The sequence below is a fragment of the Oncorhynchus keta genome, chromosome 5, assembly GCF_023373465.1.
Source record: "Oncorhynchus keta strain PuntledgeMale-10-30-2019 chromosome 5, Oket_V2, whole genome shotgun sequence".
In the NCBI taxonomy this organism is placed as follows: domain Eukaryota; kingdom Metazoa; phylum Chordata; class Actinopteri; order Salmoniformes; family Salmonidae; genus Oncorhynchus; species Oncorhynchus keta.
Genome location: NC_068425.1, coordinates 8,622,437 through 8,648,943, shown reverse-complemented (window position 1 = coordinate 8,648,943; position 26,507 = coordinate 8,622,437). Strand labels below are relative to the sequence as shown.

At 42.3% G+C, this 26,507-nt stretch overlaps 3 protein-coding genes across 5 annotated transcripts in view; 1 reads left to right on the top strand and 2 right to left on the bottom strand.

The window, feature by feature from the left end:
* Window positions 1-313: 313 nt before the first annotated feature.
* LOC118384439 (nuclear receptor subfamily 1 group D member 1-like) lies at window positions 314-8,268 on the top strand. The gene is made up of 7 exons (XM_035770987.2): window positions 314-823; window positions 4,386-4,658; window positions 4,770-5,003; window positions 5,126-5,781; window positions 5,903-6,088; window positions 6,228-6,438; window positions 7,729-8,268. The coding sequence occupies exons 1-7, from the start codon at window positions 763-765 to the stop codon at window positions 7,923-7,925; spliced, it is 1,818 nt and encodes a 605-aa protein (XP_035626880.1). The 5' UTR covers window positions 314-762; the 3' UTR covers window positions 7,926-8,268.
* A 3,177-nt stretch (window positions 8,269-11,445) lies between these two features.
* On the bottom strand, window positions 11,446-16,589 carry LOC118384438 (uncharacterized). Its single transcript, XM_035770984.2, has 9 exons — window positions 16,469-16,589; window positions 16,136-16,232; window positions 15,871-15,994; window positions 15,555-15,712; window positions 15,210-15,352; window positions 14,724-14,898; window positions 14,152-14,291; window positions 13,363-13,525; window positions 11,446-13,074 (listed from the first exon to the last, which is right to left on the bottom strand). The coding sequence occupies exons 1-9, from the start codon at window positions 16,489-16,491 to the stop codon at window positions 13,009-13,011; spliced, it is 1,089 nt and encodes a 362-aa protein (XP_035626877.1). The 5' UTR covers window positions 16,492-16,589; the 3' UTR covers window positions 11,446-13,008.
* Window positions 16,590-20,613: 4,024 nt separating this feature from the next.
* The window catches only part of LOC118384437 (insulin-like growth factor 2 mRNA-binding protein 1), a 60,161-nt gene continuing 54,267 nt past the window's right edge, over window positions 20,614-26,507 (bottom strand). For all 3 annotated transcript variants that reach the window (XM_035770983.2, XM_035770981.2, XM_035770982.2), the window contains exon 15: window positions 20,614-26,489. In XM_035770983.2, coding sequence (XP_035626876.1) covers window positions 26,325-26,489 — 165 coding nt within the window. In that variant the 3' untranslated portion in view covers window positions 20,614-26,324. The remainder of the gene's footprint in view (window positions 26,490-26,507) is intronic.

Sequence of the window (26,507 nt, the reverse complement as noted above, 5' to 3'; positions counted from 1 at the left end):
AAATTAATGTCTGTGGTCACGTCCACATTCCCACCAGACATGAAAAGGGGCGCCCTTTGTGAGCCAGTATATAAAGACACGTCCAATTAGATCCAAATTAGACGCTATTTGAATGATAGATGGAACTTGTGCCATGGCTTTGCGCATTTGGTTATATTAAATATTGTGCATATGTCTGTCATATCCCCTATAGTTAAAAATGGTAGCGTTAAAATATTATTTCCCCACATTTTTCGTAGCCATTTTAGTAGGAGTTACCATCTCCATGTGCGCAGGGGGTTTAAAAGAAAAGCTGATATGTTCGGAGAAAAAGTGTGTCACTGGGACACGAGGCACTCCCCGGGGGTCACATGGTCCCGTTTTCAGCCCCGTGAGAGCAGGCATGCAGTGCGTCCTCGTTCCTTTCCTAAGGACGAGGGAAACAGAAAAAACAGACCAGTTTGGGAACTGCGGTCAGACCTACACGGATAGAGCCAGTGACAGCATAGACGCTTTTCGTAATTGTTTTCGCTGGCGGTGCTCACAGAGAAGTGTTTCACATTACGCGGGAACTTGCTCGATAGCAGCTGCATCCTTTGGTAGTTTATTAACCTTGGTTCTTAAGTATTGTAATGGGTATTCGAACTCAAATAGAGCTTTTATTATAAAGAGGAACATAATGACATCGGTATAACAGAGAAGAGGACCTTATTTTTGCCAAGAACCTAGCCAGAAGGGAATTGATCCTTTCCTAAACTGTTTTCTATTTTCACCGATATCTATATGAATGTTTTGGAGCCCAGGATGGCAACAACAGCAATGGACACAAATAACAACAATACAGGTAAATCATTCAGGATTATCATGTTATGCGTGTGTAATGGGGTTATGTGTTTTACGCATATTGTTTTGGCTACCTGGCTTGTTGGCAGTCTGTTGAAGCTCTTTACATTTAGTTGTTTATCAGTCCGTAATGCTTAAATCAATGATGAGTTGTATTGTATTGATGTACACCTGTCGATTAAGTAGAGACACTTGTGTATATGGAACTTACGTGGCTGATGGAATCGTCCTTGTGATTCAACACTAGATGGGGGAAAGTTCAATGGGTCTCTGTACAGTTCTCCTCATGCCAAACCTCAGTCCATGGCTGATGAGGCTTGAAGTAGGCCTATTCCTCATAGTGTTTATTTTGAATTCACTGATGATTGTGTGTTATCATTATTGTAGCCTATATATTTTTACCCCAACCGTTCTTCATAATTGTCATTGTCAAGGTCGAATTACTGGCCACAGTAAAAGCAAAATTAAGAAATGTTGTATCGTGGAGTTTGTAATAGCCTATAAGTTATCTAAATATTTAAAGTACTATACATTGTTTGATGGTGTACGTGTGGTAGGTAGAACATCATGGTTTGAGACAGTGCTCTAAAATAGTTCGGGGGAAGTAGGTCATGTAAGGTGGACGGACATCCCTTTGATGCAGACATCCGCGCATGTTTTTTTCCCAATTCACATGGCCCGCCAAGCGAGCCATGTGCGTTTTGTTTTCATTCACCGTTCTCCACCAATCTCCATCCGTATAGAGAGCAAGCTCATTGCATAATTTCTCGTCAGAGTCCCATGGGTGAAGCGGTCTTGGATGCCATGTGTGCACTGCTATTGGATAGCTGGCGGGTGTAATTATTGCGATTCGATCAGGACATCATTCAGTCACGTGTTAGATTGAAACGTGGGACACGAACATTTATGTAAGGCATCAACTTGTATTGTTGCTGACATAATTACACAGGCATAAACAAATACTTGCAGGGTGATTGGGACATTCCCTTTCGATATCTAAGATGTCCAAAATAACGAGCTTACCTTTATTATATTATTATTAGGGCAAGGCGATAGTAGGTCTAATAAAGCATTTATAGGTTCATTCATTTGAATATAGGTTCAGAGAAAATACATTTTCAATACATACAATTATATTGTACAGCTACAACATAGCAAAGTGAAAACATAGATAGATGCCAAGCTTTTCAGCTATATTCAGCAAGTATGTTGTAAATTACATTAGATTATCTAAGGAGTATATTGTGGCAATTGACTGTCTATTAGGTACCATGGATAGCGCCAGGCGGGAGGGAACGTGAGGCTGTCCTAGAAACAGTTGGCGTGTTCCATGGGGGTGTATTGCCCAGCCAGTCAGTTTGCCAGCCTCGTTGAATAACCTGCTGTTGGAGGAGCGCACGTTGAGTAAGGGCGTGACTAGAATGTATTCCAGCCAGCCTACACTAGTGCTGCTCCTCAAGCAACGCAAGTCTGCAGTCCAACCCATTTTCATTCCATGGCTCTCCCATGCATAGCTTTCGATGAACTATTACATTTCTTTCAAATACCTCACTCTGAATGTATGTTTACTCACTAAGACTAGTTCAATATTCAGAGCTATATCTATTGATGTGTTTTCTTCATTTCACGTTGACTTTACAAGTGGTTTAACATGGCAAGTTATTGATTTTGATACGAAAGCAATCTTATCTTCCACTCACTGATTGGTTATTGTGGATAATACATTATTTGGGGATAGAAAGTCAGGAGGTGGAAGACAGAGCAACGGGAGTGAAAACATGCAGTGGAGAGAGAGGGAGGAGCATTAATACTATAGCACCAGGCAGGACAAGGAAGTGCACGTGTTGTGGTGACACCTGACCCAGTGACCCTATAAGACCTTATGTTCCATTCCACAGTGAATTATGTTTTTCCTCCAGGGCTGCCTGGCTGGCTGGATTCAGAGATTGGAATGTCTCAAAAGGAACAGAACAGACAAACATTCTCTCACTGTTTGTTCAATCAGGAAATTGGAATTCATCCAGTTTTAAATGTCAGGCTCGCAGAACAGAAGTATAGAGTTTGGTTTTGTTAAGCACAAAACAATGATCCCATCCTTCAATAGGCCCCACCCAAACATACAGTAGGTGGGCAGCTTGTCATCAATGCGGGGAAATTAAATCATAAAGACGGTTTAAGGGCATCATCAATTAAAGCCTCAACAACACAATAAAATGTCCTGCAAATGACTCCTTAAAACAACACATTATCTCCTCACAAAAACATATAATCTCCTAACAACAACACATTATCCCCTAACAACAACACAATACAGTTGATCTGGTATTAGAGCACAGGTTAATTGGAGTCAACAGGAAGTGCAGAAAGTCTTGGGCACATGCTTTGTAGGTTCGTGTTTCGGCAGGGATGCTGTGTGTGGAAAAGGGCGGGGCACACCATTTGGCATTTTAAAAGCGATTAGCCATTCCTGGTAGCCATGTGCATGGCACCCCCCGGCGACCGGGCACGAGTTGGTGTGTGGGTGGCCAGCTGTGGTGAAACGTGATCCTTGAACGGAACTTGTGAGAATTAGCCTTCACAGCGGGAGAAACTGAGACCGCTGGATTAGAACAAGCAGGAGGGAGAAAGAGAATGAAAGTGAGAGAGGGAGAAGGAGAAGAGAAACAGAGTATGAGCAAAAAAGAGGGCAGAGGGCAGGGGGTGTGGAGAGAGAATAACAGAGTTTCAAGGAGAGTGTAAAGGGAGAGTTGGAGAGAAAGGGAAGTAGGGCAAGTAAAAGTTGTCAGGACAGTTCCAACAAAGAGAGAGAGAGAGAGAGCAAGAGTATCTAAATCCACTCGTGTGGGTGGCTATGTCTGGCCAATGAGACTGCACAACAGCAATAGCACTATCTGTGCCATTGGGCAGGATCCAAAAAGAACGTGATCATTCTCCATGCTGCAATGGCTTCTTCCGTAATGTCAAGAATGTTCTGTAGGTGATGCTTGCTCACGTGGTACAACCCACACAGGACAATCTTGCCCTTATGGCTTCCTATAAAATGTACTCTGTGGTCACGGCCTCTGTTTTGGAAAGAGTGGTGACCACCTCTGAACTAGAAAAATAAACGGAAAGCCAGTCAGGGCAGCATTTCCTGCCAACATTTCCTGGAAAGCAGTGTTTTCTTCCCAGCCACTTGTCCTATTGGACTCTCCGCAGTCACTCTGTTGCTATGGTTATCATAACATTGCCACGGTTTCCTTCCATAATTGTCCTGGGTAGCTACGGGAACATTTGGAATGTATAGAATTATACAAAGTTGCAGCCGCTCCCACGTTTCTTTGTCAATGAACATGAATGGCCGCAATATCAATCCTAACCAGTGGGCATCCTCTCTCCAACCCTCTTCCTCTTTACCTCCTCTGTTTTAGTTTCCATCGGTCCTCACTGGCAGTTGACTGATGTCCAATGGTTAGAGTGTCAAAGAACAGAGCACTAAATGTGACCAATTAAATTATCTCACTGTTTTTAAACCACGCATCCATTCTAACAAGCAGTCCTCTCGCTCTTTCTTTTGTCACCAGGGGGCGTAATCTCCTACATCGGCTCGAGTGGCTGCTCACCGAACCGCACCAGCCCAGTGTCTATGTACAGCGAGAACTCCTTTCTATCCCCTCCCTCCCCCAACGGCTCCCAGGGCTTCTCCAATGCCTACTCCAGCAGTGGCAGCTCCAGCTCCTCCAATGGTGATGATGGCAACTCCTCTTCCGGCTCCGGAGGGTCCCCAAGGCTTAGGGGTCGTAATGACAGCAGCATTTCTCGCTGCTCCCCCAGCAAGTCCGTGGCAAGCCTTACCAGTGAGTAGACCCCCATACCAGAACCCCAATACTTTTTATGAATCCAGATTGTGCACCCCTATCTGTCATTCCTGGAACTACAGCTTTAAGTCCTCTTTATGTTTGTAACAGAACTGAATGGGATGGTGCTGCTGTGTAAAGTGTGTGGAGACGTCGCCTCAGGCTTCCACTATGGGGTCCATGCCTGTGAGGGCTGCAAGGGATTCTTCCGACGCAGTATCCAGCAGAACATCCAGTACAAAAAGTGCCTGAAGAACGAGACCTGCACCATCATGAGGATTAACCGCAACCGCTGCCAGCAGTGCCGCTTCAAAAAGTGTCTGTCCGTGGGCATGTCCCGCGATGGTAAGTACAGCTTCATATGCTAAAACATGACACATGCAGCCACAAAAAAGGTTTAATAGTTCTACTACACTCTCATCCCTGTTACTGCTGTTGACTCAACATGTCTCTTTCTCTCTCCCCAGCTGTTCGCTTTGGCAGAATACCCAAGCGTGAGAAGCAGCGCATGCTGGCAGAGATGCAGAGCACCATGAACAGCATGAACAACATGCAAAACGAGTTCCAGCTGGCCAGCCTGACTCACAACTCTCCCCCTTCTCCCACTTCCTCTTCTCCCTGCCCGGGTCTGACTGTGGCACTCCAGCCCCAGGCCCTGCCTTTTGCCCCTTCCCCCTCTCCTTCAGTACAAGCCCCTGCTTCCCCTCTGCCCCCACCATCCAACCAAAGCCCGCCACTGTTGGCCAGCTCTCCACCCCTGTGCCCCAGCCCTGGGGTGGACTGCACCATAACGGCCATTGCCCGGGCGCACCGTGAGACCTTTGTTTACGCCCACGACAAGCTGGCCGATTCTGCGAGATTGCATAACGGAGAGGTGGACAACTGGGGCTCAAACTACTGTCCTGCTGGCTACCACCAGAACAGCATCAACACAATCTACCACCACAACAACAACGTGGCCCTCCAGAACCATGGCTTCCTGGCCATGTCTGACAGACATCACCAGAACAACGGCAAGCAGTTCCACAACAGCAACCTGTTTGGGAGCCACCAAAGCATTGAGACTAGCAGCGTCCCCCAGGGCCAGAACTTCCCATGGAAAAACCACAAGGACATTGTGCTGGTGAGTCACTGAACAGAACAGCAACATAGAAAAGATCTTGATGTCAAAGATTGTCAATAATAGTGGCAAGTAGTCATAGCATATAGGAAAATGCTGATTACGGTTCTCCTCGGTCCTCCAGGCATGTCCAATGAACATGTTCCCCCAAGCCGAACCAAACAAGACCCCCCAGGAGATCTGGGAGGACTTCTCGCTCAGCTTCACGCCGGCTGTGCGTGAGGTGGTGGAGTTCGCAAAGCACATTCCAGGGTTCAGTGCACTCTCCGAGAACGACCAAGTCACCCTGCTCAAGGCCGGCACCTTTGAGGTAGGCATCCGTGAAATGTGTGCAAACAGATATGCAAAGAAACTTCATACAGTGATAAACAAAAATACTCACAGCTGTACTGTATTGAGAAGATACAATGACTCAACACCCACTCACTTTTCCCTTGCTTCTGTTACAGGTCTTGATGGTGCGCTTTGCCTCCCTCTTCAACGTGAAGGAGCAGACTGTCACCTTCATCTCGGGTACCACCTACAGCCTGGAGGCACTGAAGGGAATGGGCATGGGAGGCCTGCTAGACACCATGTTTGAATTCAGCGAGAAGCTCAACTCCCTAGAGCTCACGGCCGAGGAGCTAGGTCTCTTCACCGCTGTAGTGCTAGTGTCTGCAGGTAAGAACAATGAGAAGCCTTATTATTTACTTTAACAACCTATTTAATCAGTTAGAGCTCAAGTACTGTACTTGCCAGTAAATCACCATGACCAATGTTCCCACGGGACTGCCGCGCAGAAGAAATAACAGCCCGCGCAAAGAAGCGTGAGATTGAACTTCACTCAACTTTCTAGAGTTTCCCCCTTAGTTAACACCATCAACGTTTCCATTTACTGTGGGAATTGTGATGGAATCAAATAAATATTAGCCATTATAAATGCAACATACCGAAACTAAACAAACTATGCAAGACTTAGTATGCAAAATTTACTATGCAAGAGATTTTGTTGTAGGCAGAACGCATCGGAGTAGGATTCTATTGCATTGACATGCACAACTCAGCCCATACTTTACACAGACCGATGTGGCATAACCAATCAGAAATGCAGTAGGCCTATATGCAAATAGACCATTGCCATATATGGATCTGTGCCATTCACTTTGAACTGGACTGTGTTAACAGCATGAGCAGTCAAGAGTAGATGCGCTTGTTTTGAGGACAAAGCAAGAGCTGCATGCAGCCACGTGTGTACATTTGTTCATATCCTTTGATAGTTAAGGAGTTATTAGTCCAGTTATAGATCATATGTATTCAACAATGGGGGAGTGAATGCTTCCTACAAGAGCACAAACCATGTACATTTCTAGACATCTTTAAAGAGGGAGTTGGATAAATAACTTTTTTTTGTCTTAAAGGAGCAGTGTTGTATTTTGAGAGAGTCTTAAATAAGCTAAGTAGCCTATAGGCAGTAGCATCATTTGTCTGATTCTCTGTAATATTTTGGAAAGTGGTTTCATCAAACAACACCACAACATTTTCAGTCAAGCAATGCAAGTTGGCCTACATTGAACACCACACATAGGCTGCTACTTTAGGCTGAATGATAGAACAGCCATTTCCATTTTAAAATGTTATGGAATGCATTTTTTCCGTTGTTTTTGATGGGAGGCCATTCTCGTAGGCCTACATTATGATCAAATAGCCACAGTAGCCTACTTGACCACTGTCTGACACTGTTACTTAAAGTGGATACAGCCTCAGTGTTCCCAGTAAATGCGAGCTGGAAGTTGCACAGAATTTTCACAATGTTGAAGTTTGCGCTCAGCAGACCTGAAATTTGCTCAGCGCCGAAAAAATTGATGGGGAACATTGAATCTTCAAAAATCACTCACTGTTATGGCATAGTAATGGTCTGTACTAAAGTGTTAAGTAGTCTAACGGTGCTCTTTCTTCTCTGTCCTCTTTCAGATCGCTCAGGCATCGAGAACCTCAACTCCGTGGGGCTGCTTCAGGAGTCTCTGATCAGAGTGCTGCGTGCCCTGGTCAGCAAGAGCAACCCCTGCGACGCCTCTCGCTTCACCAAGCTGCTACTCAAGATGCCCGACCTGCGCACACTCAACAACATGCACTCAGAGAAGCTGCTCTCCTTCCGCATCAACGTATAAATAAGACTGTCACCACTGATGACAAGAAAACCCGTCTGGACTCGTCGCCCATCTCCACCTCATATGTGCAGTGTTGTAAACTTAATCATATTCCAAACGGAGTATGTACAAATTTGTATATATCTAGCTACAAACGTCAATAAGCTTACTTGAAATGTTTGAAAAATGTGTATAATATATATATTTTTTTGTTAAGATGAAATTCTCTAATGCTCATAGTTATAAATGTGTGGGTACAAATGTGTAAAATACAAATTGAGTGTATGCATACAAAAAATTATATCCAGAACTGTATTTCAAAAATGTTTTATGTAATGAAGGCATTATACAAAAAAAATACTTATTTGAATTCCTTTGTGTGATCTTTTTCTGTAGTACCGATTTTGTTATTCTATATCTGTCTGTGACTGGGTTGGAGAGACCTAGCTCGCCTATCTTTTAGAGGGCTGTGCTATGTAATCAGTAAGCCACAGGTCACCCACATCACAACAGTCACTGAGGATGCTGACACAACACTAATGTGGGAATAATAGTTCGTACTGACCAATGACCAAGGCTGTACATTTGCTTGGATTAGGTCTTAATTATAGAATACATTTCAAATTTGAGTAACCCAGTGCACTTTGACCTTGTGATGAATTTATTTGAAAGGACATGCTGACAGTCATTTTTTTATTTCACCTTTATATAACCAGGTAGGCCAGTTGAGAACAAGTTCTCATTTACAACTGCTACCTGGCCAAGATAAAGCAGTAGCCCCATCAATAGTAACAGATTATTGCTGTACCTCAAGGTCTTGTCTATAATTATTTCACAGAACACACTACAAGCAGGTGTAAATCTTCCACTCAAAACAGTTCACATGTTCCTGTTTTGTTTCCGCATCCCGTCATGACCACAAAGTAGTGTTCTGCATTGTAGCCAATATTCAAATATACTGTAGCTAACCAAAATGCAGAATTGTTGAGCGCCATCTGCCCGGTAATTGTTACCAAGTAAAGGTATGACACTAGTGCTCGGAAGAAAAACATACTGAATGTAAAGACAATAATTTGGTTAGCAAAAGTCAATGAGCTACAGTCCTGCAGACAAATCGTAGGTTAGAAGCTGGATTATGTAATAATTATGTATGGGTAAGAACATTTCCATGGACACAAGGTTCTCATTAATGAGAGCAATTTGCAATATACTGTACATACAGCGCATTTGGAAAGTATTCAGACCCCTTGACTTTTTCCACATTTTTTGTTACAGCCTTAATCGAAATCTACACACAATACCACAATGACAAAGCAAAAGCAGGTTGAGATTTTTAGCATTTTTAAACATTTATTTGTCAATTTATCTGGAAATATCACATTTACATAAGAATGCAGACCCTTTACGCAGTACTTTCTTGAAGCACCTTTGGCAGCAATTACAGTCTCTTTGGTATGTTGCTACAAGCTAAGCACACCTGTATTTGGGGAGATTCTCCCATTCTTCTCTGAAGATCCTATCAAGCTCTGTCATGTTGGATGGGGAGCATCGCTGCACAGCTATTTTCAGGTCTCTCCAGAGATGTTAGATCAGGTTCAAGTCCGGGCTTTGACTGGGTCTCAAGGACATTGGGACTTGTTCCGAAGCCACTCCTGTGTTGTCTTGGCTGTGTGCTTACGTCGTTGTCCTGTTGGGAAGTGAACATTCGCCCTCGTCTGAGGTCCTGAGCGCTCTGGAGCAGGTTTTCATTCAAGGATCTCTGTACTTTGCTCAGTTCATCTTTACCTCGATCCTGACAAGTGTCCCAGACCCTGCAGCTGAAAAAGATCCCCACAGCATGATGCTGCCACCACCATGCTTCACCATAGGGATGGTGGCACGTTTCCTCCAGACATGACGCTTGGCATTCAGGCCAAAGAGTTCAATCTTGGTTTCATCACACCAGATAATCTTTTTTCCAAGGTCAGAGCCCTTTGGGTGCCTTTAGGCAAACTCCAAGTTGGCTGTCGTGTGCCTTGTATTGAGGATTGGCTTCCGTCTGGCCACGCTACCATAAAGGCCTTATTGGTGGAGTGCTGCAGAAATGGTTGTCCTTCTGGAAGGTTCTCCCATCTCCACAGAGGAACTCCGGAGCCCTGTCAGAGTGACCATCGGGTTCTTGGACACCTCCCTGTCCAAGCCCCTTCCCCCCCGATTGCTCAGTTTGGCCGGGCGGCCAGCTCTAGGAAGAGTCTTTGTGGTTCCAAATTTCTTCCATTTAAGAATGATGTAGGCCACTGTGTTCTTTGGGACCTTCAATGCTGCAGACATTTTTAGGTTTTTCCTCTGACATGCACTGTCAACTGTGGGACCTTATATAGACAAGCATGTGCCTTTCCAAATCATGTCAAATCAACTGAATATACCAATGGTGAACTCCAATCAAGTTGTAGAAACATCAAGGATGATCAATGGAAACAGTATGCACCTGAGCTCAATTTTGAGTCTCATTGCAAAGGGTCTGAATACTAATGTAAGTAAGGTATCGTTTTTTATTTATTTTTAATACATTTGCAAAAATGGCTAAAGACCTGTTTTTGCTTTGTCATTAAGGGGTATTGTGTAGATTTATTAAGAACATGTTTGTTTATCCATTTTAGAATAAGGCTGTAACGTAACAATTTGGAAAAAGTCAAGAGGTCTGAATACTATCCGAATGCACTATAACTGTTAAACACCTCTATAACATAAACAAGTAATTGTCTGTTTAAAAATGCTCTAGGGAAAGCTCGGGAGCTCCCAGTGACTAGACACGGGTATTACTGAGGACAAAAACAAAGTACGACTGATGCTGATTGGTGAGACTACTGTATCACATTGAAGACAGAAAAACAAGATCCCTTTCACTTGCGTCCACAGTGGAGTGGAATCTGATCTATGAAGAGGATTATCAAACCACCCAACCCCAAAGTGAGGAGAATGTAACCTAATAACTGCAGAAGCTGCTGCACACTTGGATCAGAAGTGGGTCAAACCATTCACATAACCAACTTTTCACAGCTCTGACATTGGCCCCGCCTGCTGCATCCCAGGGAGCCAATTGATAGTCAGCAGGTGAGGAATGAGGAGCGAAGCATGAAGCAGGGAGGTTAACTGTGACAGTGTGAAAAACGAGGGAGAGCAGGCTCTCAAGTTGAAGTGCCAAGTAGCTCAGACAAACCACCAAAGGGCATTTCTTTTCAAGAATACGAGAGCAGGTTGTCAACAGCTTGTACGTTAAGTTACAAAGTCAGGTGGAAAGAAATATAACATTACTTGTGGAAGCCATTGAAGACCCATCTCAGATCATTTCTCTTCAGGCTTTTGACAGCTTTCAGGGTTGACTTTATCCAGAGCCGTAGGCTCTGTCTGTCAACCCAAAGATTATCTAACCACATGCTGTCAGCCTACGGGGAGCAAAATAATGTACACAGTGTACATAGTTACTACTCTAGTAGTTATAGGGGTGCTGATGACTAGAAGAGCATAAACTTTGATAAAGAAATAAAAGTTGCACTCTTCATTCGTCACAAAGGGATTTATTTTTCACCTTTTCTTTAAGTCTAAATATGAAGAAAACCAAAAACATTTTCACCAAAATGGTATGTTATTTACATGTGAGTCGTAATATTGTTACAACAATACATAGACAAGACAACAGATACAGCTAGAAGACAAAACAGAGCAACATTAGATAGAGTCATGAGATATTTACTAGGGATGTGCAGCTCTCCCTTCATGAATGATTCGATGCGCATCTAAAAAGCTACATGGGCTATGATATGATACAGGAACGATATGTTTAAGTCTTAAATGATTCGGTTTGATTAGGGGAATGAATTGATGCGATTAGTTTCTATTTAGTATTTTTTGTCTTTGTATGAACACATTAATTTTCGATTTTAAAATAATATCTGCTAATGATTAGAGCTCAGCCTATCTGAGCTGGATCTGTCTGAGATTACTTCTATAAGCTGAGAGTTCCTCTGTTAGTGATTGTGTGTCAATATCAATGATATAGGCACATGAGCTGAGCCATAGGGCAGACTGAGCATCTACCACCCCACTATCATCAGATTAGGGCAATTTATGCTTTTTGTCCCCCCAGTTTTTAAAAACAAATCTGCAATTACCATCACCCACCCATTAACTTGCCATTTTTGCAGATAAAACATGTTGAGCTTGTACTACGTCAATATTTATCTTCACAAATTAGCATGGCATTTAATATAATGTAGCATTGGATTTTAACAGTTTCAAAAGCAAATGGTTTAGACCGTTATTCTGCTCTGACCAATGTGTGTGACCATGCGCAGCTCTCAAAAATGATTGAGGGCCTTTATGAAATTACCCCATTCATGTAGAAATGACCAAATGCACTGACTTAAAAAAAAAAAAACTACACAAACTATTTATTATGGTGACATGAACAATCTAAAAATCTGAATGATTGAAAACTCCAATCAGCAGTTCGATGCGAGGTGTGTCCAATCCGGTAGACTACACAACTCCAGTAAAAAAAAACTATTATACATAGCATTTGGTAACAATGTCCCAGCAAATTACATTGGTTGTCACTCAACTAATAAACCCTATGATGACATTGTGAAAGCCATTTTCAAAGCATCTGAATGCTGAAGGTGCCGCGCTGATGTACGAACAGCCTATTGGAACAGGGATAGGCCTACCTCCAGTTGGCGCATGCAGCTGTCTCTACCTGCACTGTGCTCACAATTATCCGACAGTCATACGCAGTTACATACATAAAAGTTCAATAGCCTACTGAACTAAAGGAGGACGCATTAACTCAGTGATAACACATAAGAGGTATTTTTGGAATAAAACAATGAATGAAAAACACCAGTGAACTGACGATTGTAACATTTGAATCAGTTTTCTGACCGACGCACACTTCATTTGGATTGGTTTGGGCTCCTGCACTAGTATCTTAAAACATTTGAACCAGGACCGATGCATCAGTAAATTGTTACATTCCTAATATTTACATATTACAGAGGCAAGAGCGCCATTTAGTGATCATGGAGAGAAACAGCCACTTCCTCTGTGTAGACTAGAGAGAGGATGGTCAGACGTTCGGACTGGAGGAGAGGAACTCCAGCCACTCTGTCAGAGTGAGGGTCTTCTGGGGAGGCTGCAAATTCAAACAACATGTCTCACATTGTAACAGAATGGCATGTAAAAATCAATATCACTTACGTGGTTGTTTGTAGCTGTGGATTTCCAATTTTAAGGGGATCTCCAAAAAAATACTGACCCCAGAGGGTAAATAATAACGTCAAGAACAAAATAATTCATGTTTAAGGGTAGATAACTAGAAGGGCAAGGACAGTGCTCCATCTTTGCTAAAAAGGTGTTTGCTAATACCATTTCAATGGGACTCAATACATCAATGAACAGGTAATGGCGATGGACGTTTTACCTGTAGGACAGCATTGTCGACCAGTTCTCCGTCCCTGCGTACAGAGATGAGTGTAGCTGTGCCTCTGGAGGGGTAGCCCTCCTCCACCCTCAGGTTACACACACTAGAGGCAGTCTTCAGGAACACGAGCAGTCTCTGGCCTGGACGCCAGTCTATGGCAAACCTACACACAGGAGAAATACTCACCATGTCAAACACAGGTGTTAAAGAATGAAATCGTCATCATGTGTCATTGTGTTTGGAATATGAAAATGTCCACAGATACGAATAAGCTCTCACAGACTAATTCTTGCTTAGAAGTGTTGGAGTATAAGCAATATTATGAACATAAAGTGTTCTAGTGTGATTGAGAATGCATTGGAAAAGGTACTCAATATTGGCTGGCAACTTCGACTCACCTTCAGTAGAACTGAGTAGCTCAGAATACTGAAGATATTCTGTCAGGGGTCATTAAAAACAATCTTTGTTGGGTTCGTAGCTGAGTAAGTTATGGTTGTTGAGTGCTACTCCACGTTTTAGTTTGCAGAAATTGCTCAGTTTGAGTGTGTTGATCTGATCGACTGTATGCATTGGTTTTTGTAAGTGTGTGTGTCTTAACGATCCCTCTCCAAGAGAGGCAGTGGGATATAGTCTAACGGCTGCTTTTAATGCTTCAGATAATGTGGTAATACCATTCAAACAGAAACAGGATTCGATCTCAGAAAGAAACACCATTCCACTTTATCATTGAACATCAAGGGTCTCGCTTCTATCATCACTGACTGATCTTTGTAGGCACCGTGTGTGTACCTGGAATGCAGGGCCTGAATCTCAGCCAGCATCTCTCCCTGGCTGGTGTAGCACTGCATGACCTCCAGCAAGGCAGCACTGAGATGAGAAAGGCAACCCTTCATTGACACCTCTAACAGCCCTGCAGTACCCTGATACACCTAGGAGGGAGAGAGGGACAAAGTGGGGGTTGTGACTAATGGTGGCAAAAAATGTTATTTTCTCAATAGGTGGCAAAAACAGAGAAATAATGTAGACAGATATCTTACATGGCTAAATCTAACAATGATTCCTATCTAGAACACAAGGAATACAAAGGGGCTCAGGGGGAGCTAAGGAGGAGAGGTGTAGGAACTAGGATGGAACCGGACCAGGAGCTATGGAAAATATGTGCAAGGACCAGAAACCAAACCAGGAGTGTATTAATTTGACGCGTAGCAAAATGTTTTGCAACGGAAACCGATTACTCGAAACTGAAAACTTTAAGCAACTAAAATAAGAGTTTGTATTGGACAAATTCAAGAAGGTCCCTATACATTTTGTTTGGTTCCTAATGAATACCACCCAGGTCGGAGGTCAGCTGTATTGTTTACCTGGAGGTGGAAGTGGTCATCAGGGCTCCAAGTGACAGTCAGTCTGAGGGGCTCCAGCTGGACAGAGGTGGACCCACAGGAGCAGGGCCTCAGTTCCACACACAGCTCTGAGGACCTCACCGACAGCAGCCTACACTGCATCACCCCCTGTGTCTCCTCCACATAGCCCTGCAGGCTGGTTGACAGGAGACAGAGTTGAGTATGGACTGGAGCAGTGCAGTCAGGTGCCCACCCTCGTTTGGAATTACCAAGGGACTAGGTTAGGGGTTCTGGTTTGATTTTAGACTGGGGAAAATCTAAATGTTTGTCTTTCTCACATTCATTATGAAATGGGACATTGAATGAGAGTTCTAATACCGGAGTGAACAATATGGAAGTGTGGTAGCTCAAGACTAAAGTCAAAGCAAATTAGTGGAGGTGGGAGAGTAGAAATAGGACGTCTCTGCAAGGATGTATGATTGGTGGATAGCGCTGCTTGTCACTCACGCGTCTCTCAGGTGCTGCCAGTCAGCCGAGCGGTCCAGTGTGGCGTCGGTCTCCGCCCTCAGCTGGGCCAGCTGCCCCTCACACACACGCAAGGCATTGTAGGCTGTCTGGAGAGACTCTCCCATCTGCAGGCTGAGATCTTTCTATGGGAGAGATGTGGAAAGACATCACATATCCAAAAAATGGCAAAGGACTGATACAAAGTAACCAAACAAAAGACCATGTCCGCTGAAAGTCTGCAAATTGTGATAGGACCGTTGCTTTCTTTAAAAATATTGGAAAGTCACCGTACAGACTAAAGGGTGTGTGTGTCCCCGTGAGAACGCATCATTAGTGCACGTATACCTTATTTTCTAGTGCTGTGACCAGGTTTGTCAGTCGGTCCCGTTTGTGGTGCAGTTTGTCCATCATGTCCCGTAAGGTGCTAATGAGTGCCTCCACCTCCTGGACACCCTCTTTATATTCACTCTTCAGGACCTTCCAGCAGCTGTGAGCCTCATTGCCTGTACACAGAAGACCAGTCATTTCCAAAAGTACTACAAAAGGGGGATCTCCCCGACCCCTCGGAGTACTATTAAGTGGTAATAAGAGGCCATGGAAGTAGGGATATCTTGAGTGGCATTATTGCTGATTATTTGTTGGGTGTGTATCTGTGTGTTACCGGGGTTTGGGGGGCATGGTTCATTAAACAGCTGGTCAGTTGTCTCCAGTCTCTCCAGAAGCTGCATCATGTCATCAAGCACAAACAACTGTCTGCCCAAAATCTTCTGTTTACTACGACTCTCCTGAACAACACAGATAGTACTTATAAATGTAATTAACGCAAATGCATATATTTTTCTTTGACCAACTCCCAACATTTTTGACGAGTTGTTTGGCCAAGCATTTCAAAGTGTCTAAAGTAGGTGAGGTGTTAACCGACTCACAGATAGGTAGGGCACCATCAACTCCGCTTCCCCACCCTCCTGATGCTCTGCCCCATCGTACAAATCCAAATGTACATGGTCGCATCTTTCAAGCAACCTGAAAACGATGGTTCAGAGTCAAACTAAGAAAAGCTAGCTAACGTTAGCAGCTAGCTTGCTTGTCTAGATACTCACATATTGACAGATATTTTTAGCGATTTACAATGAACTAGGCTATTATAACAAGCCTTACCGCGATTCATAATTTGACGAAAGACACTATATTACGGAATAGGGTTGAAATATACATCGCATACGATTATTCAATTTGATAAAAATGCTTAAGGAACTTACGCTTGAACAGCCTCAGTAGCCATTCTGGTTTTCAAAATTCAGCGACAGCTATTCAACGTGGAATGTGATTGGATAGATTATTGTCCAATTAAGTTGAAAGTAGGTCTTGCGTCATGAAAAGGGGAGCGGCTTCTTTCATAGCCATAAAAGGCAACATCTATAAGAAAATCTATGTAAAATCATAGAAATGGTCTGCTTTTTCCATTTTCCTAGATTTTTTCAAATGTATTTATTAGCAGTACAGGCTCCTGACTACCGAACTCAACAGTACTTTAGACATAAATACACGCCACAGTGCTGGTCTTAAACAGGTATGATTAGTGACATTTCAATCAGGACACTACCAAGCTAGCACATTTGGTTCCTTGGAAGTTGTGGGAATGGAAGTGTTTGGTTTCACATTGGTTCTGGGAACGAATTCATACGTTTCCTGACCGGTAAAACTGAAAGGTTTTAAACGTTCTGAGAACAGAAGTGAACATTTAGCTTGTTCTGAAAACGTTCATTTTTAGGTTGCAGGCAGGTTCTGACAATGTTTTTGAATGGTTTCTGAAAGTTTTCCTGGGAAGATATACTAACGTTCTGAGGCTGGAAATTATAGGTTATTTGGAGGTTTTAGAATAACTTAACTTTCACTTGATATTTTAATAACACTTTTAATAACACTGCTAGCTCAGTTTGGGTTAACTGTTTTGAACTCCAAGCACAGATAGGTCACATGGAAATTATTTTGCTCAGGCATCAACCATGCAAAAACATATATATTTTTAAATTGTGGCATGGAGTCAGTGATGCTCAAACCTATGATTTTCTGTTCTCTATCCCTGGAATTAGTCCACAGCGCCACCAGGATGGAGCTAGCATGGTGTGTGTATTTTAAGAGACCCCATTTTAAAAGGAAACAAGCACTCATTAAGATCAGGTGTTGCCAATTAGTGTGATCGGCTAACGCACTGAAACACACTTAATACGACAGAGGATAGAGAGTTTTGTTGGAGCTGAGAACAGAATGTACATGTTCTTAGAACGTTACCAATCTTTTCTTTTTTTATGAAAAATGTTCTTAATGTTCTGAGAACATTAACTTTAAATAGGACTATGAGTAAACATGCAGAAAAAGTTATGCTGAAGTACTGAAATTCTCACTTAAGAAACTTATGGTTCTCAGAATGTTATGTGGGTATCTTGTGCTCAGAAAATTGTGGGAAGGTTGTATGCAAAATAACCATAGAACAACCATGCTCTCACCAAGCTCTAAGAAACATGGTTCTCACAACGTTATGTGTTAGTTATTCTTTTTAATAAGAGGGGGGTACTGCTAAATTCATAGACTGTAAAAAATAAATTATAGGACCTTGACCTAGCCAAGTGTGTACCCATGATATAATTATTCTATGTGTCAGAGGAACACATTGCCTCAGAAAGTAAAGCATTTTGGTAAACTCTGCTGAGAGTATATAGGCCTAAATAAGTATTTGTTAATACCAGTGTTTTAGGTTGCTTCTAAGTTATTCCATGAAAGTTCAATAGCCAAAGGGTTCCTAGACTCTTCATCAATATCTTTGATTGGAATTTCAAACTCTAGATCGAGACATTTGATGTGACATGATACATAGTGCTCCACCAATGCTCCTTACAGGACACATCACGACACTCTATACTCCTCTGTAAACTGGTAATCTCTGTATACCCGTCGCAAGACCCACTGGTTGATGATTATTTATTAAACCCTCTTCGGCCTCACTTCCCCCTATCTGAGATACAGTTGAAGTCAGAAGTATACATACACCTTAGCCAAATACATTTAAACTCAGTTTTTCACAATTCCTGACATTTAATCCTAGTAAAAATTCCCTGTCTTAGGTCAGTAAGGAACAGCCCTTTATTTAAAAATTGTGAAATGTCAGAATAATAGGAGAATGATTTATTTCAGCTTTTATTTCTTTCATCACATTCCCAGTGGGTCAGAAGTTTACATACACTCAATTAGTATTTGGTAGCATTGCCTTTAAATTGTTTAACTTGGGTAAAACGTTTCAGGTAGCCTTCCACAATAAGTTGGGTGAATTTTGGCTCATTCCTCCTGACAGAGCTGGTGTAACTGAATCAGGTTTGTATGCCTCCTTGCGCACACACTTTTTCAGTTCTGCCCACAAATATTGAGGTCAGGGCTTTGTGATGGCCACTCCAATACCTTGACTTTGTTGTCCTCAAGACATTTTAGCACAACTTTGGAAGTATGCTTGGAGTCATTGTCCATTTGGAAGACCCATTTGCAACCAAGCTTTAACTTCTTGATTGATGTCTTGATGTTGCTTCAATATATCCACATAATTTTCCTGCCTCATGATGCCATCTATTTTGTGAAGTGCACCAGTCTCTCCTGCAGCAAAGCACCCCCACAACATGATGCTGCCACCGGTTGAGATGGTGTTCTTCGGCTTGCAAGACTCCCCCTTTTTCCTTCAAACATAACGATGGTCATTATGGCCAAACAGTTCTATTTTTGTTTCATCAGACCAGAGGGTATTTTCTCCAAAAAGTACAATCTTTGTCCCCATGTGCAGTTGCAAACCGTAGTCTGGCTTTTTTTATGGGGGTTTTGGTGCAGTGGCTTCTTCCTTGCTGAGCGACCTTTCAGGTTATGTCGATATAGGACTCTTTTTACTATGGATATAGATACTTTTGTACTGGTTTCCTTCAGCATCTTCACAAGGTCCTTTGCTGTTGTTCTGGGATTGACTTGAACTTTTCACACCAAAGTACGTTCATCTCTAGGAGACGAAAGGCATCTCCTTCCTGAGCGGTATGAGAGCTGCGTGGTCCCATTCAGGCATTTGGAAATTGCTCCCAAGGATGAACCAGACTTGTGGAGGTCTACAATTTTTTGAAGGTCTTGGCTCATTTCTTTTGATTTTCCAATGATGTCAAACAAAGAGGCACTGAGTTTGAAGGTAGGCCTTGAAATACATTCGGTACACCTCCAATTGACTCAAATTATGTCAATTAGCCTATCACAAGCTTCTAAAGCCATGACTTCATTTTCTGGAATTTTCCAAGCTGTTTAAAGGCACAGTCAACTTAGTGTATGTAAACTTATAACCTACTGGAATTGTGATACAGTGAATTATAAGTGCATTCATCTGTCTGTAAACAATTGTTGGAAAAATTACTTGTGTCATGCACAAAGTAGATGTCCTAACTGACTTGCTAAAACTATAGATTGTTAACAAGAAATTTGTGGAGTGGTTGAAAAACAAGTTTTAATGACTCCAACCTAAGTGTATGTAAACTTCCGACTTCAGCTGTATCTACTGCAGCCCTCATCCTCCACATACAACACCTGTTCTGCAAGTCACATTCTGGTAAAGGTCCCCAAAGCACACACATCCCTGGGTCGCTCCTATTTTCAGTTTGCTGCAGCTAGCGACTGGAACGAGCTGTAACAAACACTCAAACTGGACAGTTTTATCTCAATCTCTTCATTCAAAGACTCAATCATGGACAATCTTACTGACAGTTGTGTCTGCTTTGTGTGATGTATTGTTGTCTCTACCTTTTTGCTCTTTGTGCTGTTGTCTGTGCCCAGTAATACTTGTACCATGTTTTGTACTGCTATCATGTTGTGGTGCTACCATGTTGTTATGTTGTGTTGCTACCATGCTGTGTTGTCATGTGTTGCTGCCTTACTATGTTGCCTTACTATGTTGTTGTCTTAGGTCTCTCTTTATGTAGTGTTGTGTTGGCCTGGGTTTAAAAATAAAACAAATACAATATAAATATAGGACAAAACACAAATCACAACAAGAGACAACACAACACATGATTTGTGTTTGTGTTTTGTCCTATATTTATATTGTATTTATTTTTTATTTTTAAACCCAGGCCCCGTCCCTGCAGGAGGCTTTTTGGTAGGCCGTCATTGTAAATGAGAATTTGTTCTAAACTGACTCGCCTAGTTAAATAAAGGTGAAATAAAAAATAAAAAAACAGTGTTCCACTCATAAAAATATAATGAGTTATTCTAGTTCTGTGGTTAAATTGTCATTTTTCTGTAAAGACCACAGTGGGGGAAGAAGGCAGTGGTGGAGGTACTGTATAGAGGGGAAAAAGACAACACAGCAAACACACAAGACAGAAGCGGGTTCCGGTTTTCTCATCTTTTAATAACACATTCATATCTATGCTCTGTTTTGTTTACAAGGAGTTTAAAACAAGTCTTGATGAGAACTAAAGAAATCAGGCGGGCAGAAGTTGCAAGGCCAAGGCCCCAGAGGTGGAGGAGGGCTGGCAGGAGAGCAGAGCCCGATGGATGGGCCTCTCTCTCTCCATGTCCTCCTCCTCCAGCTACTCTGGAGACTGACCAGCTAAACAGGTCCTTTCTTTTCAAATTAATCATTCAAAATAAAAAATCTAAATCGTTTAGACATCATGCTGCTCTGAAAAGGTTTTACTGAGTGTTATTATGTTGCAGTTCACAGAGAGAGAATCCTAATGCATCCAAACACAAGAAATACAATCCTATGTCATTTGAAAGAGCAATCAGAAAATAAATCAAACAAAAAAAGAGAAAGAATGTTGAGGCTAAAACGTACATGTAATGAAGAACAAAAATGCAATTGGATAATTAAATCTTGTTTATCTTGTTTTTTTGAGAAAAACAAATACTTAAGTTCAATTTTAAGTTCAACTTTCAAAACAGCTTCTAACAACAGAGAAAACAAAATCATCTTTGGAAGAAGTAAAAGTTTTTATTTTCCTTTAATAGACTACGAACTACAGTATATGGAGATGCAGCTACCCAGTTATTTATTCATTTACTTAATTTTTATTTGAGCATTTTCAAATGTTAAACTTTTTCGTGTCCTTTTTTAATTTGACCTTTTACCAATTTTTTTCCTAAGAGGTAGATCAACAAAGAATTTACATGGTTACAGGTATCGTTCCCCTTGATTGAGGAAGTCAAAACAAAGGGAGAGATGGAAGAGGGGCAGAGCTGGAGGAGGAGGGTGGGACACTGGGCCTCAGGACCCCAAGGTGAGGGCCTATGGGGGAGCTGGTTATCTGAAGGGGTCAAGGAGAAATGTGGAACAGGCACAGAGTGTGGTGAATCTAATGAGGGATAGAAGCAATTTCAGGGCCCTTGGGTTCTCATTCAAGAGAGACCGAACAACCCTGCTCCACCAAAAGAGGGTTTAGTTTCCCATGTATTCACTGTTCCAATCCTCAGTGCCCCCTTATAACTCAAACCAACATGTCCCAAGCCTACTAGAGGATGCCCATAATACACCCAGTCACTCCCCACACATAGTCCTCTCCTGCTCTGCTCCTGCACCCCACTTCACTCTCTGTATCTATTGTTATTTTTACAGTCCCAACTCAAAGCTGTAGAGGTACAAATTAAAATTAAAAAATAAATTAAAGTGAATGAAAGAAAATACTGTAACATGCACTGTTTGCTCTTGTCTGGTTGATAAAAACAATCTTATGGCTAAGTCTTGAGGTAGCGTTCCCAGTTATGTGTGAGGTTTGTCTCATCTTTGTAGCACACATCTATGATGTTTCGTTTAAGTGAAGACCAGAGTCTACCAATGAGGAAAAAAACATTGTGGTGTGCATCTTTGTTTCAATAATCATAGCCGTCATTACGAAAGCTTGAATCTGTCGTCAATATGCTAAGCTACAAGCTGTGACGGGTAGTTTCAAAATAGTTTTGTCATATTGTTGTGGGTTTGTTTTATAAGTGGATAATCAACAGTCCACATGCCAAATGTTGACCATGAATATAGCTTGTCGACATATCACTCAAATTGCATAAAAAAGGACTTCAGTTTAGAGATTTAGAACATTTTGTTTGTGGACACAATAGTGAGCCATTCGCTTTGCCACAGACAACGAGCATGGATTTCATGTTATAGTGATTCAAAGTGTGAGGGCTGAAGACTAAGCCACTCAGTGAACAGACCAGGCGTCATCCATTACAGATAAAACCAAATTCTTATTCTTTCTCTTTTTGAGTACTAAAACTTGTTTGGCACAGTTATTACTTACATCATGTAATGCGTTACATGTTAGTATTTTGTCTTTATTTAGTAGCTGTTTATGAGATCTGTGCATTAAAAACATGATCAGAAGAAAAAAAGGTAGTCAACTATTTTTCCAAACTAAAGCAACGGAAACAAATTGAAAAAAGTATATGTAATAAAACTAGAAACATCTGAACAGAAGTGAGAAAACGAACACAATCGAGGCCAGCGTAAGAGAGGGTGGAGGACTCCGTAGTTCCCCTCAACTCCCAAAAATGAAATTATTTTTAAAAAAAAAGGCCCTCCTAGTCCTGTGGAGTACAGAAAAGTACAAATAAAATCCTGGTAGTAAGAGAGTGTGAGTAGAAGGATCTTAAACCAGGGTGGTGAGATTAGTGAAAGAAGACTAGAGGGGAGGAGGTTACGTGTGTGACGTTAAGTCCACTTTGACTGGACTATATGGTGTATAGTTGCATTTCCAGTGACCTAACATAAATAGGCAATTCTTGTACATCAAACAAGGGTACGCTATTTGTCTGTCAGTCTCTGACATAGTAGATAATAGTCCCTCCCCCGCTTTCCACAAAAGATTGGCCCATCTCCCGTCACTCTTCTACACCTCCCTTACTAAATTGCATCAAGTTTAAAAAGTCCTGGAGGTTCTCGGTCATTTCAATATTTAGTTGTTTACATTATTCAATTAGTGTAACAGTATTTAACCAGATGTCATGTCCAAATAAAGCTTGCTTGTATACAAAAAATAAAATAAAATAAAAATGGCTGCAGTCTGAATAATCCAAAATAGTGTGTCTTGGTGTTTGTGAACAGAGCTCTATGGGTCGGAAAGAGACGGAAACTTCTGAGGAGCATTTACCCCACATGATGATGGAGTCATATGCTCCTTTCATATGCTCATTGCCAAGGAGACCCCTAAACATGTCAAGTCAGCTCTTGCCATGGCGAAACAAGAAGTTGCCGTCTCTTGAAAAAAAATGGAAGCATAAACAGTAGAATAGACTTTCACCTGTCGATGGTGAGAAAGTATGTTTCAAAGCCGCTGGCTGTGGAAATGATACTATCTGGCAGTGTCAATCAGTGACCTGGCACGTTTTACTCTTCGACTTTTCCATCATTTCTCATCACCCCCCCTAACCCTAACCCTAACCCCCCATAGTTATTTCAAAAATACAAAAGTCTGGTGATCGGTTTCCTTTTACATCTAATGAACAGGTTGAATCTATTTATTTGATGCATTTTTTTCAACTTCCTTGCTTTCTGCTCCCATTTTTAAAGGGTTTTTGAACACCCCTCTGTCTGTTGAAAGACAAACCGAGTCCATAGGTTCTCTTTCTACTTTTTTCTGCTTTTTTTTACACCCCACCACTTCCCCCGCAAAAAAAATGTAATACTTAAAACCAAGAAACAAAAAAATCACTAACACACCCAAACCCACACGCGATCACACTCACAGATCTGTGAGTGTGGGGAGGGCTGAGGCTTATTGGTCAGTGCACAGAGCTAATAAATATTCACATTCAGTGTTTTTAGAGCAAGGGGACAGATTTAATGCCCTTCAGTCTTCCATCAACATTTATCTGGCACAGCACTAAAGATGGACTGCAACATGTAAGTAAACATTCTGCGCATTAAGATGATGTCATCATGAAACAGACAAGAGGGCCTCGGATACACCGTGGTCAAAGTCATATCATGGGAATTCTGCCTCAAAAACCTATCCTGTCATGCTGTCAGTATTCTAGTTCAGCAGTATAACAAATTATAGCTTGTATGACAAACATATATAATCATAAATAACCTTTTGACCATGTCAAAAACATAATTACCGGGACCTGATCATAACCCACACCCATGGTGTGGCATGGACCAAAATGTGCCCAGAGACCCTCTTGACTAACAGCGCCATTCCCCATTGGCCAATACTCTGATTTTAAAGACCGAATGCTCCAATCATACTTCAGAAGAGCCAGAGGCTGCCCCCAAAGCAGGCATGACAACACATGACATGGTCCTCTATCACCTAGCCAATGTTGGCTAATTTCACTTTCTCTTCTGGGGCATCACCTCTGGGTCATTCTGATTTTCAAAATAAAGGTCACACAAAAAAAAACAGAAAAAAATAACCAAAGCAACAAGACAAAACCTAAAAAATGTATTTATTTTTTCTTAAAAAAATAAAAAATATTCAGGACTATCAGCTTTATATAAAACACCAGCAAGCAAAAAAAAAGTTAGGAATACTGAGGTAACAATACCCTGAGGTAGGTTTTTATTTTTAATTTCATTTTATCTAATCTTTTCTAGTAACGGTGAGAGCGCCCCATGCTTCTACCCCTCCTTCATTAGGTGGGGTCTGGAAGCGTCACCAGCAGGCCTTCAGCGGAGGGGGGAGAGAGAGAGAGAGAGGAAGCCATCCCCACTAACTGTTATTACCTTTCCATCTAAAGGCAAGGACTGTGGATCAACTCACCTGACCCAAGCAGTCGTGGTCCTCAAAGACTGCTGTGTGTACTGTTTTTGATTCCATCTAGTCTCCTAACTCGTTTGTGACCTCAGTACGTATGGGCCCAATCCTGCTTGGTATCAAATTAAACAATATATTTAGTTTTTGACGTTTTCGTAGATCCAATAAAACGAAATCCAGAACACACAGGGGTTTCCAAAGAACCGGTTTGGGTCTAAATTGGGTCAGCATGAAAAAGGCAACGAGCTAAATCAAATAAGACCTCTTGCCTGTCAGTCATTGCAGGACTGCTACACAGTATTTCTCCTTGCCCTCAATTCATTCTCCCGAGGGACTTGGGTTAACTCACATATCATATATATATAATATATATAAAATATGCCGTTTAGGCGTGGGCCGCTCGCCAGCGAGCATGGCTAGCTAGTTTACGGTCGTTCTCGTTCCGCGTCTCGGAGCTAAGCCTCTGCAATAGAACTGCAGGACTAGCCGCGGCCTCCACGCTCTTACTGATCTCTCACTGCTGCGACCACCAGACGCCTATCGGGACCTCAGGAACAAACAGTGTCTTGGAAACGAGGCAGACCTGAGTCTCGAGGTGACCCCAAAAGGCAAGGCGATTGAGCGCAGCATTTCATTACATTTCATGAAGATTCTATTTACAACCTCATATTTTATTTTTTTTCTTCTTAGATTTCTATGAAGGAGTCAAAGAGCAGTGTTAACAACTGCGGCCCCTCTGCTGAACTTTCATTGGCTGACGAAGGGTCACTTAATCCATGACCCCGCCCCCACTGCAATGGCTTCCCCGCCCCCTCTCCCGGCTCCCGATCCACTGCATTCTATTAATAATACCTCTGAATAAACATTTCTATACATATATCTTTATCTTTAAAAAAACCACCCTTAAAATATAGGACTGGCTGGAGATGGTTAAGAGCTCAGTATGGGTTTAGTATCAAGTAGGCTGGCCTATCCAAGTGTGATCAGGGAAAGTAGTCACTCTCCATATGAGGAGAACCAAATGACCCCCATTGGTGTGTGAGAGAGAGAGACCCTCTCTGAAACACACAAGGACGCCTCTACCTACCACCTCCTCCATACAACTCACCATTCCCAGTCAGTCGCTCTGGCCTGGCATCTGGTCTCTGTTTTCTCTAAGTTGACTTTGCCTCTCTTTTTTTCCTCTCTAAACTTTGTCCTCTCTCAGGTGTTTCCTCTCTCTGACTCAGTTTGACTCGCATCTCTCCTGTCTATCGCTGGGTCCGTGTGTCGCTCTCTTTTATACGTCCATTCATCTATCCTCCGTTCGTTTTTCTGTCTGTCTGTCCGGTAAGGTCCCTCTGCCCCGTCACTTTCTCTGGGGCCGGGGCTCCTGTGCCAGTCCCTGGGAGGGCCCCATCTCAGACAAGACCTGTGGGTGTGGCCCCTGGCGCTCCCCCTGGCGCTCCCCCATGCCTCCCTTCTGCTGCTGCCTGACCTGCGTAAGAATGTCCCTGATCTTCCTTTGGGCCAACTGCAGGAGACAACAACA